Raw genomic sequence first — 20,398 nt, forward strand, 5'->3', positions numbered from 1 at the left:
GAACTACTGACCCAGTGTTTTGTAGACCAGTGCTTATTGTATGGGAAATTAGTTGGTTACCACTCAGGATTGAAAACGCTTGGGGCACAGCTCTTTCTGTCTGGGGAATCTCCTCCCAGCCTTTGCCTCTGCCCTGCTCCAGCAAGATTATGATGCTCTTTTAGGGCCAAAGGACTTTTCACTCCCCCATAAGCCTCCACTGAGAAGGCGCTGAGCACTCCACAGGCAAGCCCCCTGCGTGCAGCTGCTCAGCTTTGCTGGCTCCGTGGGCAGGGGAGGCTAGTGCTCGGTCTGTGCTCTGGCTGCCACTGCTGCTGCTCAGACAGCACAGCTCTGTCTCCTGGATCCGGGAGGTTCGGTGCACAGTGATTTGGAGTTCCAAAAGACACGTTCCACTCTTGGCTCTTCTCTCTTGATGGTAGTGAGACTGTTAGTTCTTAAGACTATACAGTTGCCTTTAAAACAGTGCTTTTGTCAAATATGAATAAAGATTTTAAGTTTTATTTACAAGATAAAAAATGTCATGAAAGAATTCATTATTTACAACTTGTAAAATTTTAGCCCCTATTTTAATGAGGTAGTTTTTTTAACTTTATTGTGAATTGAGTAAAGGTTTACAACAAGGTCATCAGTTTAACATTTAACACATCACTCACTTTGTTCCAGCTCAGTGCCTGCAGTCCCCTCCATGCAGCAACAGTTAGCCCACTTCCTCCCTCCCTGTGTTTCCTGCTTCCATTCCACCCACCACCCACCTTCCCATCTTTTCTCAACTTTGTCTTCAGGTAAACGTTGTTCTCTTACTTTTGAATGATTGACCATTTTGTGGTGAGCATACCTTACTAGTGTTGTCATCCCTCCTAAATACCTCCCTACTGCTTGGGTAAAAATTGAGCCACAGGAGAGAGTCCCTTTCCAGGCCTGGAGGGTGGTCGAGAGTCTCCGCCTCCTCCATTGTCGTTTTGACTTGTAAAACCAGACTTTGCTTATAATTTTGAGTTTTGTTTTACATTTCCTGCCACTCTATCTGGGACCTTCTAATCTAATCCCTTTCCGAGCAGTTGGTGGTGGTAGCCTGGCACCATCTAGTTCGGGTCTCAGAATCGTGGAGACTGACGTTCACATGTTCCATTGGTCCACTGGACTATTGAAATCCAAGCATCTTTAGTTCTCATCATTCATCTGTCTTCCACACATGGAGAGATCAGTAGTTGTACCTTACATGGCCAAGCATGAGCTTTAAAGATCCAAGATACTGCTCACCAGAGTAGGATGTAGAGCATGTCTTTGTGAACTCTGTTATACCAGTTGACCATGGTGTCACCTGAAACTATGATCCGGAACCCCCAGGCTCAGTAACTCATTACCTTAGGATGTTTGATAGTATCCAAAGAGCTTTCACTGCTTTCCTTGCTGTGTGCTCCGTCACATTTGTATGTGTGTTTGCAGCAAAGATAAATACCCATGTGCAGGTATCCTCTTTTAAACCCTGAAACATTTGTAGGTATACTTACAGTCTGTGTGTCTGTCCCAAGTATTTACCTGCAGGACACTGTTGTGTCTGTAACACTGTTTAGCACTATCTTCTTTAGTCATTGCATACTTCCCTGTGTCTTCCTTTGGCTTCATCATTCTTCTGCCAGCCTACCTCTTGTATGTTGCCATCCCTGTTCTGCAAGGTCGGTGGTACAAACTCACCAGCCGCTCCTTGGAAACTATACAGGGCTGCTATGAGTCGCAACCGAGTCAACAGCAGTTAACAACAACAACCCTCTAACTAGTGAATTACTCTCCCTTCCCTTCCACCCATGATGACCATCAAGAAATGTGTCTATTAGTGTGGAAATCTTGAGTTTTTACAATAGTTGTTGTTAAGTGCCGTCGAGTCGGTTCCGACCCATAGCGACCCTGAACAGGGTTTCCGAGGCTGTAAATCTTTACGGGAGCAGAAAGCCTCATCTTTCTCCCACGGAGCAGCTGGTAGTTTCGAACTGCTGACCTTGTGGTTCACAGCCCGATTCGTAACCGCTATGCTACCAGAGCTTTTTTTTTTTACAATAGTAATCTCATACAATATTTATCCTTTTGTGACTGAATAATTTCATTCAGCATAATGTCCTCCAGTTTCATCTATGTTATAAGGTGTTTCACAAATTTTGTTTTTCTTTAATGGTGCATATGATTCCATTGAGTGTATGTGCCAGAGTTTGTTTATCCATTCTTCAATTGATGGGCACTTAGGCTGTCTCCATCTTTTTGCTATTGTGAATAGCGCTGCGATGAACATCGGTGTGCACGTATCTACTTGTGTCATGGCTCTTATTTCTTACGGATACATATATATACCAAAAAGAGAGATTGCTGGGTCATACAGTATTTCTATTTCCAGCTTTCTGAGGAACCACCATACTACTATTCCACGTGTGGTGTTAGAGGACCCCAGTCTGTCTGCAGCCTTGCCAGATATGGTGGTTTTCTGTGTTGTTGTTTTTAACTTTGTTGTTAATGCTGGGGTGGTATGATATCTCAGGGTTGTTTTAATTCCCATCTCTTTGATGATCATTTCAGGGTATGTTCATATGTTTCTTGGCGCCTGAATGTCTTCCTTGGTGAAGTGTTGTTCATGTTCTGTGTCCATTTTTAATTGGGAGGTTTGTTTTTTTCTTATAAAGGTGTTGTACTTTTCTATATATTTTAGAGGTGAATCCCTTGTCTGATATGGCTTTGGAAAAAAAAAAAAATTACCAGTCTATAGGCTCTTTTTATTTTAGGGGGAGAGGAAATCTTTTGATGCACATAATTGTCTGCATTTTATGAGGTTCCAGTCATATATTTTGTGTTCTGCTTGTTCAGTTATGTTTGACAGTGTATTTGTGCCATGCATTAGAGCCCCTAAGTTTGTCTATTTTTTTTATTGATGATGTTTATTAGGTTTTACATTTTGCTGTTTATATTGGTGTAGAAGAAACCAACTGATTTTGCATATTGATTTTGTACCCTGCCATGTCATTGACTCTTTGAATAAGTTTAAGTAATTTTCTTGGTGAATTTTTGGGATTTTCTATGTATAGGAATATATCATATGCAGATAGAGTTTTACTTCTTTTTGCCAGTTTTGAGGCCTTTAATTTCCCTTTCTTACTTTATAGCTCTGGCTAAATAGGGATGGTAATAAAAGGCATCCTTGTCTGGTTCCTATTCACAAAGGGAAGGCTTTCAGTTTCTGTGTTCATGAGGGAAGATGCACTATGATTTTCTTTTTCAGCAATGTCTTTGCTTAATTTTGATTTGAAAGTTGTGTTTGCTTCATAAAATGGATTTGAGAATTTTCCATTGTTTTCTGTGTTCTGGAATAGTTTTGAGTAGAATTGGTGTCTCATCTTCTTTGAATGTTTGGTAGAATTCACCAGTAAAGCCAGGACTTTCTTTTGTTGGTTTTTTAAAATTACCTGATCAGTTTCATCTATTGTTATATATAGGCCTATTCAAGGTTTCTACTTTATTCTGTGTTAGTTTCATTAGGTCGTGATTTTCCAAAAATTTATCCATTTCTTCTAGATTTTCAAATTTGTTGGTGTACAATTCTTCATTTCATGGTATTCTGTTATTTCCCCTCCCCCCCCCCCCCCCCCCTTTGGATTCTGTTGTGACATCACTCATACAGTTTCTTCTGTGTGCTATTTGCATCTTCTTTTCTTTCGTTAGATTTTCCGATGGTTGGTCAATTTTATTAATCCTTTGAAAGAACCAGCTTCTTGTCTTGTTCTTTCTATTGCTTTTATGTTTTAGAATTCATTTAATTATGCTGTAATCGTTATTATTGCTTTTCTGCTGGGGGCAGTTGACTTACTTTGCTGCTCTTTTTCCAGTTGTTGGAGATTTGGGGTAAGGGTGTTGATTTGGGCTCTTTCTACTTTTTGGATGTGTATATTTATTGTTATAAATTGCCCTTCCCAGCACTGCTTTTGCTGTCTTCTAAAGGTTTTGGTAAATTGTTTTCATTCTCATTTGACTCAAGGAATTATTTTATTTTTTCATTAATCTACACGTGTCCTGGTATGGTGCTGTGGGTTAATGCACTGGACTACGAAGTCAGTTTGACCCACAAGGTCGGCGGTTCAAACTCACCAGCCACTCCTTGGAAAAAGGGTCACTATGGGTCAGAACCGACTCGACGGCACTTAACAACAACAGTTACCCAATAGCTTTCAAACAGGGTGTGTTTTTTTCAGTTGCCAAGTATTTGACCTTTTTTTTTTTAGTCTTGATATTCCTGTTGTTCATTTCTAAGTGTATAGCATTGTGATTGGAAAACATGCTATGTATTATTTCAATTAAAAAAAAAATTATTGAGGCTTGCTTTGTGGTGTATGCTGGTGAATGTTCCATGTGCATTGAAAGAGAGCGTATATTGTGCTGTTGTTGAGTTGAGTGCTCCCTATAAATCTATAAGGGCAATTTGGTGGATGGTGTTTAGTTCCTCGTGTCTTTGTGGAGTTTCTTTCCAGTTGTTTTGTCCTTCTTCAAAAGTGGTGTATTGAAATCTACTGTTTTTGAAGAGTTGTCCGTTTCTTTCTTCAGTTCTATTGGATTTCCATTTATGTATTTTGAGGCTCTGTCATTGATGGTGTAGATATTTATTATGGTTCTGTCCTCTTGTTCAATTGATCCCTTAATCATGAGGTAATGTCCTTCTTTGTCTCTTAACGCTGATTTTGTACTCAAGTCTGTTTTATCAGAAATTAATATTGCCATTCCGTGCTCAATTTTTTTTTAAGTTTTTATTGTGAATTATGTGTTAGTTTACATGGGTGAACATTATCTTTACATTCATCCTATCGTACGTACTTTGTTTCATTGCAATGATCACAATCCCCTGCATGCATCATCAAACACACAAAGGGTACACCCCACACTCCTGCCCCCTGGCCGCCAGCATACAGCCCCTCTTCCTCCTTGAGTCCAGAGACCGCAGCCGCTCCTTCTGTCCACGTCATTGCCTCTGCCTCCATCCCTAGTGTCACTGCCTCTCTGGACAGGGTCTCGCACTTCACTTTTCTCCCTTGATGGTTCCAGGGATCTCCGCTCCTGAACTGCAGTCCCTGCTCAGTTTTTATTGGAGTTAGCTTGATATATTTTTTACCCTTTGAATTTTTTTTTTTTTTTTAATCTACTTTTGTCTTTATGTGCCAGGTATGTCTCTTGTAGGCAACATAATGAAGGATGCTCTTTTTTAACCCACTCTGCTACGCTTTTTCTTTTGACTGGTGCATTTAATCTATTGACGTTCAGTGTAGTGATAGATAGGTATGAATTGGTTGCTGTCATTTTGCTATGTTTTTTGGTGATGCTGCTGGTTTCTTTGTGCCACATAATTTTCTGTACTGAGTTAGATTTATTTATACATTTTCTTTTCAGTTTCCTTATTGCTGTTGTTTTCATGTTTACTAAATCTTCATGGTTTTCCCTTTTCTTGATTTGATGTGAAGATGTATTAATTTTCTTTGAGGTATCCTGCAATTTATTAATTTCTTCCTCAGCTTAAAACCGTCTGTTTTATCTTGAAATCTACTTAATTTACTTGCCACTTGGAAGTTCTGTAACTACACTTTCCCTCATTTTGCTTTGTAGTTTCTTCACTACAAATTGATGTCTCTATCTCCTAACTTATTTCTGTCTTGTGGATTTGTGTAGCGTGGATACATCTATATCTGGATTGAATTTTGGGTGGTATTGCTATATATCTCAATTTTTGCTCTTGTTGGTTCTCATTTCAGAGGACTGCCTTTAGTGTTTTGCAGAAAGTTTGTCTGGATTTTACAAATTCCATTAATTTCTGTTTATCTGGGAATGTTCTAATTTTGCCCTCGTATTTGCAGGACTGTTTAGCTAGGTATATGATTCTTGATTGCCAATTTTATATCTCCCCATTGCCTTCTTACCTGTCTGGTTTCTGCTGAGTAATCTTACTGGTTCTTCTTTGTCAGGATCTTTTCGTTTTTCAGGAATCTTTCCTTGTGTTTGATTTTGGTATATTTTGTGGTGTTCTTTTGGGGTCTATCCTGTTTGGGGTTTGTTCAGCTTCATGAGTGCTTTTTTTCTGGTCTTTCATGGTGTTGTTATTAACTGCTGTAGATTCAGTTCTGACTCACAGTGACCCTGTCTAGGGTTTCTGAGGAGTAGCTGGTGGACTTCAACTGCCAACCTTGTGGTTCAAACCAACATTGCAGCCAAGTGCTTATCCCATACTACCACACGAGGGCTCCTTCATGCTGTTAGGGAAATCTTTTTCCAGTAGCCCCTTGACTCTCTTTTCTATACTTTGCTTTGTGTCTTCCTACTCTGTAATTCCAGTGACCCTTAAGTTATACCTCTTCATGTTGTCCCACATGAATCTTAGGCTTTATTCAGATTTTTTTCATTCTTTTACCTTATTTTTCTTCTAGCTTGCTAGTATTGGGAGACTTACCTTTAAGCTCAGTAATTCAGGCTTCTATACAAATCTGCTCCTTTGCCCTTTCGCTGTATTTATTGTCCATTTTTGAAATCTTATTATTAATCTGGATTTCTATTGGCAGGTTTTGTCTGTTTTATTTGATTGATCCTGTACTGTTTTCCTGAGGTCTTCCTTGTTTTCCTTCACCTTTCTGACAGTCATTTTGGAGGTACCCAAATGTCAGTCTCTTGAATTCTTTTTCAGATAATTCAGTGACTTTTTCTTCAAAGACTCTTTCTAACTCTGCCTTTTGGTCACCTGTTTGAGCCACAAGTTTGTTTTTTAGTGTCTTATTTCTTCACATTAACAGAAATCGTTGACTCCTGTAAAGATTTACAGCTTCGGAAAGCCTATATAGGGTTGTTATGAGTTGGAACCAACTCCACAGCATGCTACTACCACCACCACCAGTGTATAGCAGCTTGTACTGGGACTTGTCTGGAGGGTGGGGTTGTGGCTGGGTTTGTATGGACTCAGTTTCTGTGTCCTGTTGGGTGGGGCAAGAAGAGAAAACACGCACATACGACAGAAAGAAAAGAAACAAGCAAATAACAACAACAAAAAAAGACTAAAAAGCAGGCAACCACTATAAAAAGAATACAGAAACCAGAAAGCAAAAGGAGGGAGAGAAGAATAAAAGAGAGAAAATAAAAAAGAATGAAGATCAATCTGTTGTTTTATTTTACTGTTTTAAGAACATCTGAGAATGTTAAAACTGCCTTGAATGAAACTATCTAATAGTTTCCTTTTTTTTTCCCACACAGATGTTTAAGTAGAAGAAATCTTTTAAAGCTGATAACTTGAATGTAGCTTTGACTTGCATTGGGTGTTAGTACCTTTCTGAACAGGGTAGCCATAGTAGTTAATACTTGGAATTTGTCTTCAAACTTTGCTCCACTATACAGGGAATAGTAACAAATTAATATCTTGGCTTGAAGCTGCCCCTTGTGTGAATATACCTTTCCAACAGTTTCTGACTTTGTTTTATAAATTAACCTTTCAGCAATCAGAAGGAATTTCTAGCTTTCATAGGATGATCTGAACCCATAAAAACCCGCCAAGCTCTTGGTTAGGATTTAGGAAACCAAAGTCAAACCCATTGCATTGAGTGGATTCTGACATGTGTCAACTCCTTGTGCCACAGAGTAGGCCTTCTCCATTGGGTTTTCCTGGCTAACTTTATGGGTACCGATTGCCAGATTGTCTTCCATGCACCATTGTGTGGGTACGAACCAGCAGCCTTGAGGTTGGCGGTGCACCACCTAGGCTAAGATACAAGAAATGGATCGTCTGTAACGAAATGCAGCTTGCAAGAATCTGTCCCAGTAGGTAGACTGAAATAAATCGTAAATAGCTCATTACCATGTACGGAGTGGTGCTGTCTTTTTGTCCTAGAAACCTCGCTTCACAAAATCCCCAGTGCATTCTACCAGAAACAGGTTATTCTAGTGTTACTGAGCTGGCTAGGGCAGAGAAAGAGAAGGAAAGCTGCTTTGATTAAAACAGGCCTTAGCATTGCCATGAAAATTGAGAAAGATAACAGAAAAAAGCAATTGGCCACAGTTGCTATGAGTATTCATGTAAAATGTTAAATAAAATATTTACAAATAGAATCCAGCAGTTAATTTGATAAATAGAATGTCCAGATAGAGTTCATATTTAACAAAGATATAATTGATTTAATATTAAGAGCACTGTTAATCTAACTAATTATGTCAGTATTTTGAAGGAGAAAAGCCACAAAATCCTAGCCAGAGATCTAAAAAGACATTAAATAAAAACCTGTAATTATTCCTAATTTAGAAATATTTTTATTTTGTGTTTGGATTTTAAGAGTTATTGAGTCAGTTCCAACTCATAGTGACCTTGTATATAGTGTTTACAAGGAAGCAGCTGCTTGGTTTGAATTGCCAGCTTTGTGATTAGCATTTCAGTACCTATCCTACAGCACCACACCAGGACTCCTGTATCTTCTGGTTCTGTTGTTGTTGTTACGTGCCGTGGAGTCGGTTCTGACTGATAGTGGCCCTGCACAGGGTGTCCGAGGCTGTCAATCTTTATGGGAGCAGAAAGCCTCATCTTTCTCCCATGGAGCAGCTGGTAGTTTCAAACTGTTGGCCTAAAATGACAAGATTGTACAGACAATTGATAAAAATGCTTCTCAGATCAAATGCTGTTATTTTCATTGCATAACTGGGAAAGTAAAGACATTCCCGTTAAATTCAGTAACAAGGTTGTTTTCACCATTATTGAATGTAGTTTTAGATGAGTTTCAAATACTTATGGATTAATATGAATGTGAGATAAAGCGGCCTTGATCCCACCAGCTTTCCTTATCATCTGTACTGTTACATAGATGATGCTGTTAAGTACTGTCAAGGCAGTCCTCACGAATAGTGAACTTGGTCAAGCTAATACAAAAACTTACCTCTAATACTAGAAGTGTGAGAGTACTGTAGATCTAGGTGGTGGTGGTGGTTATGTGCTGTGGAGTTGTTCCGACTCATAACAACGCTGTACAGGGTTCCTGAGGCTAGAAACCTTTACTGAGACGCAGAAAGTCTCGTCCTTCTCCCCCGGAGCCGCTAGTCATTTAGAACTGCTGACCGGGAGATTAGCAGCCCAACTCGCAACAACTAAGCTAACAGAGCTCTTTCTAGATATAGGAATGGTGTTTTTTTAAATGCACCGAGACTGTTTAGGGCCTTTCTAAGCAACAGACTAAGTCATAAGGAAAGTTCAACTACAAAATCTCTCTGATAAAAGCAGAAAAAATCGATACAAAGCATGATGGACAGATGGCTAAGTGATTTGTGTATAGGAGTACTGGTCACAACATTCTAATCCCAGAAACTAAAAGCAGTCTGAACAGTTACCAGTAAAGTAGTGGCTTGAAAAATACAGACTATACGACCTCTCACAGGGTCGCTATGAGGCAGAACCAACTTGGCAGTACTTAACCACATTGCGCATATAGAAAGGATGATTGACTTACTTACATAAGTCTACCCTTTTAGAAAACTTTCAAAATGTAAAATACGTTGAGATGTGATAGTGTTGGTTCAGAATTGCGGTGCGACATGATGTATACACTATGATCTCTCGTACATTTTCAAGAGAGTGTGCCCAGAAAGCGTAGTCTCGTTTCTTGAATTAATAGTCAATAAGCAACGATTGCCTTTTGGAGAGGGAGCTTGAGTTGAGACACAAATGTGATTAGAAACCCTTTTTGTACTGTTTACGTTTTAAAGTGTTCCTTGTGTTTTCCCCTGTGGTTTCAGTGGTGGTATCGCTGCTCGTTAACCTGGGAAGCCCGGTAAAGGAAGTGCGCCGTGCTGCCGTACAGGCTCTGCAGGCCCTCAGCGGAGTGCAGTCCCCGTTTGAGCTGATAATCGATCATGTGGTTCCTAAAGCTGAGGAGGTCACTTCAGATGCCACCTATGTTGTTCAGGTAAGCCTCATTCGCAAAGAGAATTGAGTGTGTTCACACTTGTGGATGCCCAGGAATGATGTCCTTGGGTCAAGAAACTGCTATCTGCATGTTTCAGCCCCCAGTTTTAAAAGGCAGCCAATACCATTGGGTCTGAATTAGGCATAAAGATGTTGCATAAAATGCAAATTTAAAGGCTTGCTGATGAAGAAATAAAGAAGAAAAGTGTTTAGATTTTTCAAGTCCGCTGCTTATTGGATAAAAGAGTAACCTGTGGTTTTTTTGATAGAAACATAATAGCAGTTTTTAAGGGGAAATAAAAGTGTCAGATCATTTGAGAAAGAATCTTCTGTAATTAATACATATGTGTTCCTTAAAACCTTTTAATCCATTTTTTTTCTTTTGTATTCTAGGATTTGGCTACTTTATTTGAGGAACTGCAGGGTGAAAAGAAACTAAAATCACATCAAAAGTTGACTGAAACCTTGAAACACCTGCTTAATTGTGTGTATCATTGCCCATCTTATATTGCAAAAGACTTGTTGAAAATACTCCAACACGTCAACAGTGAGGTATGTGTGATTTAAGTGTACTGTGTATTGCATATGGTGGTGCTTCTAAAGAATTTATATTGTGCCTACCTATATGAGGAAGACATTTGCAGGCTTTATACATAAGCACTCAAAAGTGATTATTTCCTTAATAATTTGGGAAGTAGAAGAGTTGAGATGCAATATACAAGAAAGCAAGTAGTGGTGAGTTTTAGTTTTTTAACTAAAGTGTGTCTAATCATTTATTGCTGGAGTCCAGGTATGGTGCTGTGGGTTAATGTACTGGGCTGCGAAGTCGGTTTGTACTGTAAGGTTGGCGGTTCAGGCTCACCAGCAACTCCTCAGAAACCTTACGTAGGGTTGCTATGAGTTGGAACCAACTTGACGGCACTTAACAACAACAATCATTAATTCGATTTTAAGTGATTTTAAATCAGATAAGGAAAAGTACTGAGGATGCACTGCTGAAGGAAGTATTGCCTGGTGTGTGTTTTTAAATGAAAATTGTCCAGAAAATAATGCAGGCCTCAAGGCCTGTGACTGAACATTCCTAAATCATTTGCCAGTTTTTAAAATGCTTCTGTTTGTTAATGTTTCTGAGGGAGGAAAGTTCATAGCTTCAAGGAGAAGATATAAAAGAAAGAGGTTAGGAAGCACTTGTTTAACGATGATAGGTGCTGGTGAGCAGAGGATGAGCCCCAGCACCCCACTGCTCCCGATGCCTGCGCTCTTCACGGTGTTGCATTGCCTGCTGACGCCGAGAGCTGTGCTGGGTCCAATGGAGGGAAGACCATTCCTTCGATTGTATTTTCCGGGGAACAGACTTGACATTTATTCATAGAAATAGTTGAGGCTAGGAGTCAACCAGCTTTTTCTTTAAAATGCCAGATAGTAAATCTTATAGGAGTGGTTAAACACTCAGCTGCTAACCTAATCCAAAGGCTGGCGGTTCAAACCTGCCAGTGGCTGGAGGGTAAAGAGGGAGCCGTGGTCGTCTGCTTCCGTACAGGTTCACAGCCTAGGAAGCCCTGTGGGGGCGGTTCTGCTCTGTCCTGTAGGCTCATGTGACTCAGAATTGACCAAACAAGAGTAATCTCTAACAGACCATGTGACTCGTGTTGCAGGTTCTCAGCTCTACCCTTGTAGCTCAGAAGCAGCCATAAACAGTGTATGAGTGAGTGAGCAGGGTTGTATCTGTAAAACAGGTGGATGAGCCCTAATCTGCTAATCCTTAATTTTGTCTTTAAAGACTACACATGCATAATTCACATTATTATTATTGTGGCACTGTAGGGTAAGCACTAGACTGCTAATCGCAAGGTCGGAGATTCAGACCACCAGCTGCTCCTTAGAAACCCTATACCAGCTCACTGAATTGTAACTGATTCAATGGCACTTAACAACAGAAATAAAAAGTTGGAACGTTGTTTGGGGGAAGTACACAAAGATCTTGATAAGTGCCATTGAGTTGGTTTCAACTCAGCAGCCCTGAATAGGTTTTCCGAGGAGCTGCTGGTGGGTTTGAACCCTCAGCCTTGTAGATAGCAGTCCAGAGCTTACCCTACAGTGCCGCAAGCATTGTTAAATTGATTTTCTGTTTCCTGTTCTCAGAGTATCTTAAATACTCACATGATCCTTTTCTGTGCTTGAGGATTTAACACTTTTTGCACATTATAGATGGAGCTATCAGAGAAGACCTGAGTATGTTTTACTATGAACTGGTGCGGTTTATCTTCCTCCAGGTTTATTTTCCCCTCTTCCTGAATGGCAGCTCTGGATGCCATTATAAAGCAAGCACAAACTTTAATATCAGCTGTTGTTGTAAAGTGCTATCGAGTCGGTTCCAACTCATAGGGACCCTGTGTAGGGTTTCCAAGGAGTGGCTGCAGATTCAAACTGCCGACCTTTAGGCCAGTGTTTCTCCTACAGCAACTCGTGAGGATTCGTCTATCAGTATTTATTGTTACAGTGCCATCGAATTGTTTCTGTCTCAGTGAACCCTGTATAGGATTTCTGAGGAGAAGCCAGTGGGTTTGAACCTTGTTGTTGGCAGTCCAGTGCTTATCCTGCAGTGCCACACAGGGATTCCTCTCTCAGCATGGGTAACTATTAATAAGGTTTTCAAACTGTAGGTGGTCCTTTCTCACCTGTTGCCTCTGGTTGGAAAACTACTGGAAAAGATCCAGAAGGAGCCCGCAACTGTGCTGAAAGACGAGGCCCTTGTTATACATCTCACCCTTGGAAAGTACAATGAGTACTCAGCTTCCCTTCTACATAAGGACCCAGGCAGTCTCGACACCTTCATGAAAGCTGCGTACACAACAGAGGAACTTGGCATGGCCATGCCAACCATTCAGATCGCAACCCTTGAAAAGGTAACTTCTTCACAAACTAAAGTACTTTGAATCATTTTTTAATGTATAATGTTTTACCTGATGAAGGACTGGATGCTTTTAAAGGAGCATGATATATATATTTGACTCATTTTGCCAAACTGAAATCTGTATGTAGGCAAATAAAAAGAATTACCTCATAATTGGCAGGCTAAAATGAGGAGCGAGCCACTTTACATTTTGAGGGAGAATTTGGTTAGGGTGCATTATAAAGATCATTTTTGGAGTTAAAGATTGTTAACTGAATTCTGTGGCCTTTTTTACACCTCTTTTAGATTACAAAGCCATTTTTTGCAGCTATATCAGATGAGAAAGTTCAACAGAAGCTATTGGGAATGATGTTTGATTTGTTGGTGAACTGTAAAAACACACATTGTGCTCAGACTGTTAGCAGTGTTTTTAAAGGGGTAAGTTGCTAACTTTCTGTAATTTGTTTATTAATGAGTACTTTCTTGTAGTAGCACCACGTGTTTAAATACCCTCCATTTAGCAATGCTTTTAAAAGCCCAGTGTTACCATTAACAGGAGTCACAGGAAAGTACAAAATTGTAAGTTTTGACCTTCATTTTTTTATTGTCTGGAATATTTGTTTATAATTGTAACTAGGTAGCGTGTGTGTGTGTGTAACTAGTTGCTTATTGACAAATGTATGATGGAGTTGAGACTCTGCTCTCATTGGTTTTATATGTGTATTGAAATCTAGCCGTATATCAGAACAGCAGCTACCTGGGGATGCGTTATCTGTTTTGTTGTGGTTTTTTAGAAAAATTCATTCACAAAAATCAAGAAGCGCAGTTTTCAGAATTTTAACTGATTTATTTAATCTACCCCCTTTTTCTTCTCTCTGAGTATTTTAAAGTAAATCTCATAAAAAGGTACTTTCATCCCTATTTACTTCAGTATAAGCAGCTATGGTAGCTCGGGCTGCGTTCGAAACTACCACAGTTCCATGGGAGAAAGATGAGGCTTTATGCTCCCGTAATGACTTACAGCCTCGGAAACCGTAGGCAGGGTCACTGTGAGGTGGAACCGACTCCACAGCACACCACCACCACTGTTACGCACCAATTAAAAAGTGGCAGTCTGCATCTTTTTAAAATTAGACTTTTTTTTTTTTAAACTGAAAATTTTCATCCTTATACAGAGTCCTGGTGTGCCACTGTGGGTTAATGTGCTGGACTGCAAAGTCAGTTTAAACCACAAGGTCAGCAGTTCAAGTTTACCAGCTGCTTCTTGGGAACCCTATTCAGGGTTGCTATGGGTCAGAACCGACTCTACGGCACTTAACAACAACAACATACTTTTTAAGTATGCAACACTTAAAAAGTGACCTTTTCTTATTTATATAACTCCTACCCCCAGTAAATGGTGTTACCAAACTATCCCTCCCATGGCAGTGTCTACTTAACTGCATTTGAAAATTCCATGCAGTGGCCACACAGAACTCAGACCCCATACTCAGAGGTAAAGGATTCGTTAGGAAAGTTAACAGGTTACAAATTCAGGGTCAGAAAGGCTCAGGGCAGTCAGCACAGCCTCTCCTCAGTCAGACCCACTAGCAGGATCTCTGCCCAGCCAGTGTTAGAAAGCTCATAGGGCTGCTGACTGATGCCCACAGGATGTGGATCAGCAAGCCTGCTAGCTCCCCAAGGTAAGTCACCCTCCTCTGTAAGCAGGCCTCCTGCCCAGAGTCCCTCAGCTTAACTTACTCCACATGATGGGAAGCACATGCTCCACTCCTGAGTCTTCTCCTGCTCCTGAGCTGCCTCCTTTTATATCCATGTTAGAGTTCTGAGTTTTTACAATCAGAATTTAATCCTCTTACCCAGTTACAACTGAACCATAAAATCCTATCAGCATCTTTTCCCACCTTCTCTTACCCGGATGGTGGAGAGCCATATGAAGTAATTCACTGCCCTGCAACTACGGTACTGTCATTGCACTTGGAAAAAATAAGTCCTGCATATGAGCTAACATCCCATCCAGAATCGTATTTCCCTGGGTGTCTTAAAATTATCTATTTTGTGGGGGTTTCTTTGGATCAATTGTGATGTCAACCTTTTTAAAGGAACAGATTTCTGGAGCCCCCACCATGTTCGGTGCTATCACGCCACCTGCCACTCCTAGTGACCCGTGACCCTGTGCCCAACAGAACAGAACATCGCCCAGTCCAGCACCATCCTCACAGTTGTGGTGATGTTTGAGCCCCTCTTTGCTGCCACTATCTCAGACCATCTCGCTGGGGATCTTCGTCTTTTTGACTGACCCTCCACTCGTTCAAACATGATGTCCTTCTCCAAGGACTGGTCCCTCCTAACAATACGTGCAAAGAATGAGAGCTTAAGTCTTACCCGTACTCACTTCTAAGGAGCATTCTGGTTGTATAGTAAACCATATGATTGTCAGATTCAGTATGGCCAGTGCCTGTCCCTTTCAGCTCACTGACCCTAAGTTGGAGTCCTGGTGTGGCACTGTAGAATGAGCACTGGACTGTTCACTGCAAAGTTGGCAGTTCAAACACACACCAGCTGCTCCTTGGAAACCCTGTATAGGATCACTGAGTCAGAACCGACTCGATGGCACTTAACAATAATGTTCAAGATAGCGATCTTTGTGCGAAACCATTTAGAAGTGGCCAGCCTCCCCTTTGTAGTCTGTCTTCGTCTGGAAGCTCCGCTGAAATCTTCCCACCATGGGTGGCCCTGCCGGTATTTAAAATACTGGTGGCATTGTTTCTAGCATCACAGCAACACACAAGCCACCAAGGTACGGCAAACTGACCACTAAGTGGTGGGCTAGACTGGATACAAAACTTTTCATTATATTTCATTTAATCAAGGTTTATTGATCTAATATTATCCCATAAGATTATATCATCAACTTGTTGCTTTATTGTTTCAGATATCTGTTAAAGCTGAACAAGTCAAAATAGAACTGGAGCCACCAGATAAAGCTAAATCTTTGGGCACAATTCAGCAAACAAGAAGGCAGAAAATGCAACAGAAGTAAGAGCTGTGAATACAATAAGAACGTGCTATTTCCAGTGTCTGGAATGTTACGAAACCTTTGTTGTGATTTTTGAATACCATCACTTTGGCATGACAGAGCACAGTAGTTTATGTTTAGCTTTATAGTGTTTGCTTCTTCAACTTTTGGTCGTATCTGTTTTTCAGAAAATCACAGGATATGGACTCTGTTCTGGACGTGGGAGGTTCTTACTGGCAAAGAGTAACTCTCATCCTAGAATTACTGCAGCACAAAAAGAAACTCAGAAGTCCGCAGATACTGATACCAACTCTGTTTAACTTGCTTTCAAGGTAGTGATACTTGGCTTTGATCAATAGAATTTTAGTTCATGTCCATCTGATTTCATTTACCATTATCTCTGGGTTTTTTTTAAACTCAACTAATCTGTAAAGTGATGTAATTATAGTACTTAGGTTGAAACCGTTTCTGGTACCCATTACCACTGTGCCCAAACTGATGTTCATTCATTTATTATGTAGCTAATGAGCCACCATCCTAGTTTTCTTCTTAAATGTGAAGATTCTGATCTTGAGAAGGACCCTGTATAACCTCTTGGGGGCACTGTTAACTTGTATTTAAAGATGTAGAGTGGCATCTGCTTTATTTTCTGCCTATAAAGTATGTTACTGAGTTGCGGATGTGTCTTCTATCTGTAAAACAAAGTAATTCTCAAAAGTTTTTTCTAAGAGTCCATATGTTGTGTTGTTAAGTCTGTTGAGTCCGTTTCAACTCATAGCTCCCCTGTATAGGGTTTCCAAAGAGTGGCTGGTGTGTTTGAACCACCGATCTTGTAGCCCAGTGTTTATCCTACAGTGTCACGGTAGTGCACCACCGAGGCTGGTGGAAAGTGCAATAAAGAGGTCATTTGACATAAGCACCTACCAGTCAGATAAAACACTGCAGACTTCATATGGTGTGTTCAGGATTATTTCTTACTTGATGAATTTTAGATGTGACACTGAAATTGTACAAAGTTTTTATTTTTTAATCGTCTCTTTTCCGGGGGCCTGAAGATGTTTAGAACCTTTACCGTCGGAGCAGGGAAATATGGAATACACCAAACAATTAATTCTTAGTTGCCTGCTCAACATTTGCCAAAAACTATCTCCAGATGGTGGCAAAGTACCAAAAGGTATGTCTTTAATGAAAAAAAAAGTAGAAAAGTCATTTACTTTGAGTATAAATGTACCTGCCACTTAGCCCCCTTTTTTTTTCTCCCTCACCACTGTAGCTATTCTAGATGAGGAAAAATTCAATGTGGAATTGATAGTTCAGTGCATTCGCCTTTCTGAGATGCCTCAGACCCATCACCATGCCCTGTTACTGTTAGGTATTGCCGCTGGAATGTTTCCCGTAAGTATTAATGAATTAGCTCTTCACAGAAATCGTAGGGATTTTCTTTTCATGGAACTGGAGTCACTTCTTACTTAAATTCATGGGCTTTGTATCATGTACTGACCTTGGTTCAAGCAGCAGGGACACTGTGGACAGGCTGATCTTACTAAACTTAAGTTTCCCTTTTTATAAAGTGGGAATTATAGAAACCTACTTCATAGGACTGTAAAGAGCTCTGGGAGCGTAGTGGTTATGAGTCGGGTCTAACCTCAGGGTCAGCAGTTCGAAACTACCAGCTCTTCTAAGGAAGAAAGATAAGCTTTCTGCTCCCGTAAAGATTTACAGCCTCAGAAACCCTATGCAGGGCTGCTATGGGTCAGAACCAACTTCATGGCACATAACCACCACCACTTCATAAGATTGTAGTGAGGGCTTGATTGAATAGCTCTTGTCACAATACCTTGTACACTGTCGCTGTCCCTATAAATGTTACATAGGTATTATTTGGTTTTAAAAAAATGTGTATATACTTCCCTTGAATCCTCAGATGAAAGTCAGACTGAGTTTAAGCTACTCAAGGTATTTACCCTTGAAAACAGCTTCCAACCAGTGACGTCAACGTTTGTCAGCTCCCTCAGTTGAAGAAGTCATGTCCCTTATATAAGAGTGTTCGAAGATTTTTGAAGGGATTTAAACTGTTTACTCATCAGAGATTTAGAACACAGCTTCCCTAATTAGCTTCTAGGTGTCATGTCATCTACTAAAATCAAGGTCAAGATTTTGTGTATATCTGGAAAGTTTTTTTTCATGGAAGAAATTTCACAGCTCTCAAAGTAGTTAATCGTCCAGAAACATTTCAGAATTGTTGACATTTTCATATTCTATGAAATTTACTCTTTTAAATGTACAGTTCAGTGGTGTTTTAATATATCCACAAGGTTATGTAACTGTTGTGGTTGTTAGTGCCATCAAGTTGGTTCTGACTCATAACTCCCCCTGTATAAGGTTTACGAGTAGCAACTAGTGTGTTTGAACTGTTGACCTTATGATTCACAGTTCAGTGCTGATCCTACAGTGCCACAGCCATTGTAATTGTTAAGTGCTGTCGAGTCGGTTCTGACTCATAGTGACCCTGTAGAAGGTTTCTGAGGCGCTACTGGTGGGTCTGAACTACCGACCTTGTGGTTCACAATCTGCTGCTTCTCTTACAGTGCCACAACCATTACCACTATCTAATTCCAGAATGCTTTCATCACCTCAGAAAGAAACCCTATTCTTATCTATAGTCATTCGCATCCCACCCTCCCCCCAATTCCTGGCAAATACAGATTTTGTATTTAGGACATTTCATGTCAATGAAATTGTTCAACATGTGACAAAAAGCCATTTTGTGTCTGGCTTCTTTCACTTGGCTTTTTTTTTTTTTTTTTTAATTCATCCATGTTGTAGCATGAATCAATACCTCTTTCCCTTTTTTAACTAAATAATGTCTCATCAAATAGATCTGTCATATATAACTTTCTATTCATCAGTCGATGGACTGTGGGTTATTTTCACCTTTGCGCTATTATATATATTATGCTGCTATGAACATTCATGTAAAAGTTTGTACTTGCATATGTTTTCAGCTCTCCTGGGTTTACATTAAGAAGGCACTACAGGGTAAACACTGAACTGCAAGCTTGGTGGTTCAAACCAACGAGCTACTCCTCGGAAACCCTATCCAGGGTTGCTGTGAGTCAGAACTTACCAGCAGCAATGACATTAACTCTTGTGTTTGACTACCTGAAGAACTCCTTGACTGTTTTCCAAAGCAGTATCCATGTTACATCCCCACTAGTAACAGATGAGGGTTCCAATTTCTCCACATCCTCATCTTCACCACACTTCTTGCTTTTCATCTTTTGGGTAGTACCCTTCCCAGTGGGTGTGAAGTAGTATTTTATTGTGTTTTCATTTCTAGTGCCCTAATAGCCAGTGAGTTTGAGCACCTTTTCATGTACTTATTGGCCATTTATGTATCTTTGAAGTAGAGTTTTTTCAAGTCCTTTGGCCATGTATTTAAGTGGGTTATTTGCCTTTTTATTATTGTAATGAATTACTGATATTTAATGTGTTTAAAATAGAAAATCTTGATAGACCTGATTTTCTCTTTTTTTGACCAGGATAAAGTTCTACACAACATCATGTCCATTTTCACATTTATGGGAGCCAATGTCATGCGTCTAGATGACACTTACAGTTTTCAAGTTATTAACAAGACAGTGAAAATGGTTATTCCGGCACTTATTCAGGTAAGCTGCCTTTATACCATCACTAGTATATATATGTTTTATTCAAATTTTTTTGAAGTATGGATATTCAAGTAGTAGTAAGTAAACAACACTAAAAGTCCTTAGGAATTGCTCAGTGGCATGTACCTATTAAATTTTAAAACAATGATGCTAAGAAATTGTCTTGGAAATAATGTTTTTTCCAAGAATATGAATAAACGCACATTTTTGGTTTTGCTATGCTGCAAGGGTATATATATCTAAGTATCTTATTATCGTGACAAAATGAATTTACTTTTGCTGTATATTTCAGAACATTACATCAATTTAATGGTAATATCCTTTTTTGTAGTTTTTTGTAGTAACCATTAACAGCTGTTTACCAAGCGTTTGCCAAAAGCTGAGTACTCATAGAGCTAAGTGGAAGTTTGTCAGTTTGAAACGAAAATGTTACCTCAAAGATAAAGATCTTAGTTGTTACTACTTGCGTTTTATGTTTATACTAAATCATATGGTGTTCATGTCTCTTCTCGTGCTATCAGCCATTCCTGGTATGCCATGTTCAGCAAAGAATGATTGTGTATCTTCCCCTTTAAATCTTGGTCTTAGGCGTCTCTGCATCTATTAAGTTGTCTAGTACAAGACGTATACTCATATGAACAAGAAACGTACCTTTGCTTTCATGTGATAAGTGCCAATGGGATCAGTAAATGCTGAAGTGCTCAGAACAGAGAAAGGTCCTTAGGACCAGAAAGTTTTATAGGAGATAGCTTTGAACTGGTGTGTCTTCATTATCTTATCTAGTAGGACTGTAACAAATACCACAATCGGGTGGCTCCAACAAACACCTTTATTCCCTCACAGTTTAGGAAGCTACAGTGTACCGTCTCTAG

At 39.8% G+C, this 20,398-nt stretch overlaps 1 protein-coding gene across 1 annotated transcript in view; it reads left to right on the plus strand.

The window, feature by feature from the left end:
* The window catches only part of HEATR1 (HEAT repeat containing 1), an 89,337-nt gene that overhangs the window by 34,162 nt on the left and 34,777 nt on the right, over nucleotides 1–20,398 (plus strand). Inside the window, exons 20-28 of the mRNA XM_006872002.1 lie at nucleotides 9,778–9,947; nucleotides 10,340–10,498; nucleotides 12,610–12,852; nucleotides 13,146–13,277; nucleotides 15,772–15,875; nucleotides 16,044–16,187; nucleotides 16,911–17,029; nucleotides 17,129–17,250; nucleotides 19,398–19,526. Of these exons, the coding sequence (XP_006872064.1) occupies nucleotides 9,778–9,947; nucleotides 10,340–10,498; nucleotides 12,610–12,852; nucleotides 13,146–13,277; nucleotides 15,772–15,875; nucleotides 16,044–16,187; nucleotides 16,911–17,029; nucleotides 17,129–17,250; nucleotides 19,398–19,526 (1,322 nt within the window). The remainder of the gene's footprint in view (nucleotides 1–9,777; nucleotides 9,948–10,339; nucleotides 10,499–12,609; nucleotides 12,853–13,145; nucleotides 13,278–15,771; nucleotides 15,876–16,043; nucleotides 16,188–16,910; nucleotides 17,030–17,128; nucleotides 17,251–19,397; nucleotides 19,527–20,398) is intronic.

Source organism: Chrysochloris asiatica, unplaced genomic scaffold, assembly GCF_000296735.1.
Source record: "Chrysochloris asiatica unplaced genomic scaffold, ChrAsi1.0 scaffold00179, whole genome shotgun sequence".
Classification (NCBI taxonomy): Eukaryota; Metazoa; Chordata; class Mammalia; order Afrosoricida; family Chrysochloridae; genus Chrysochloris; species Chrysochloris asiatica.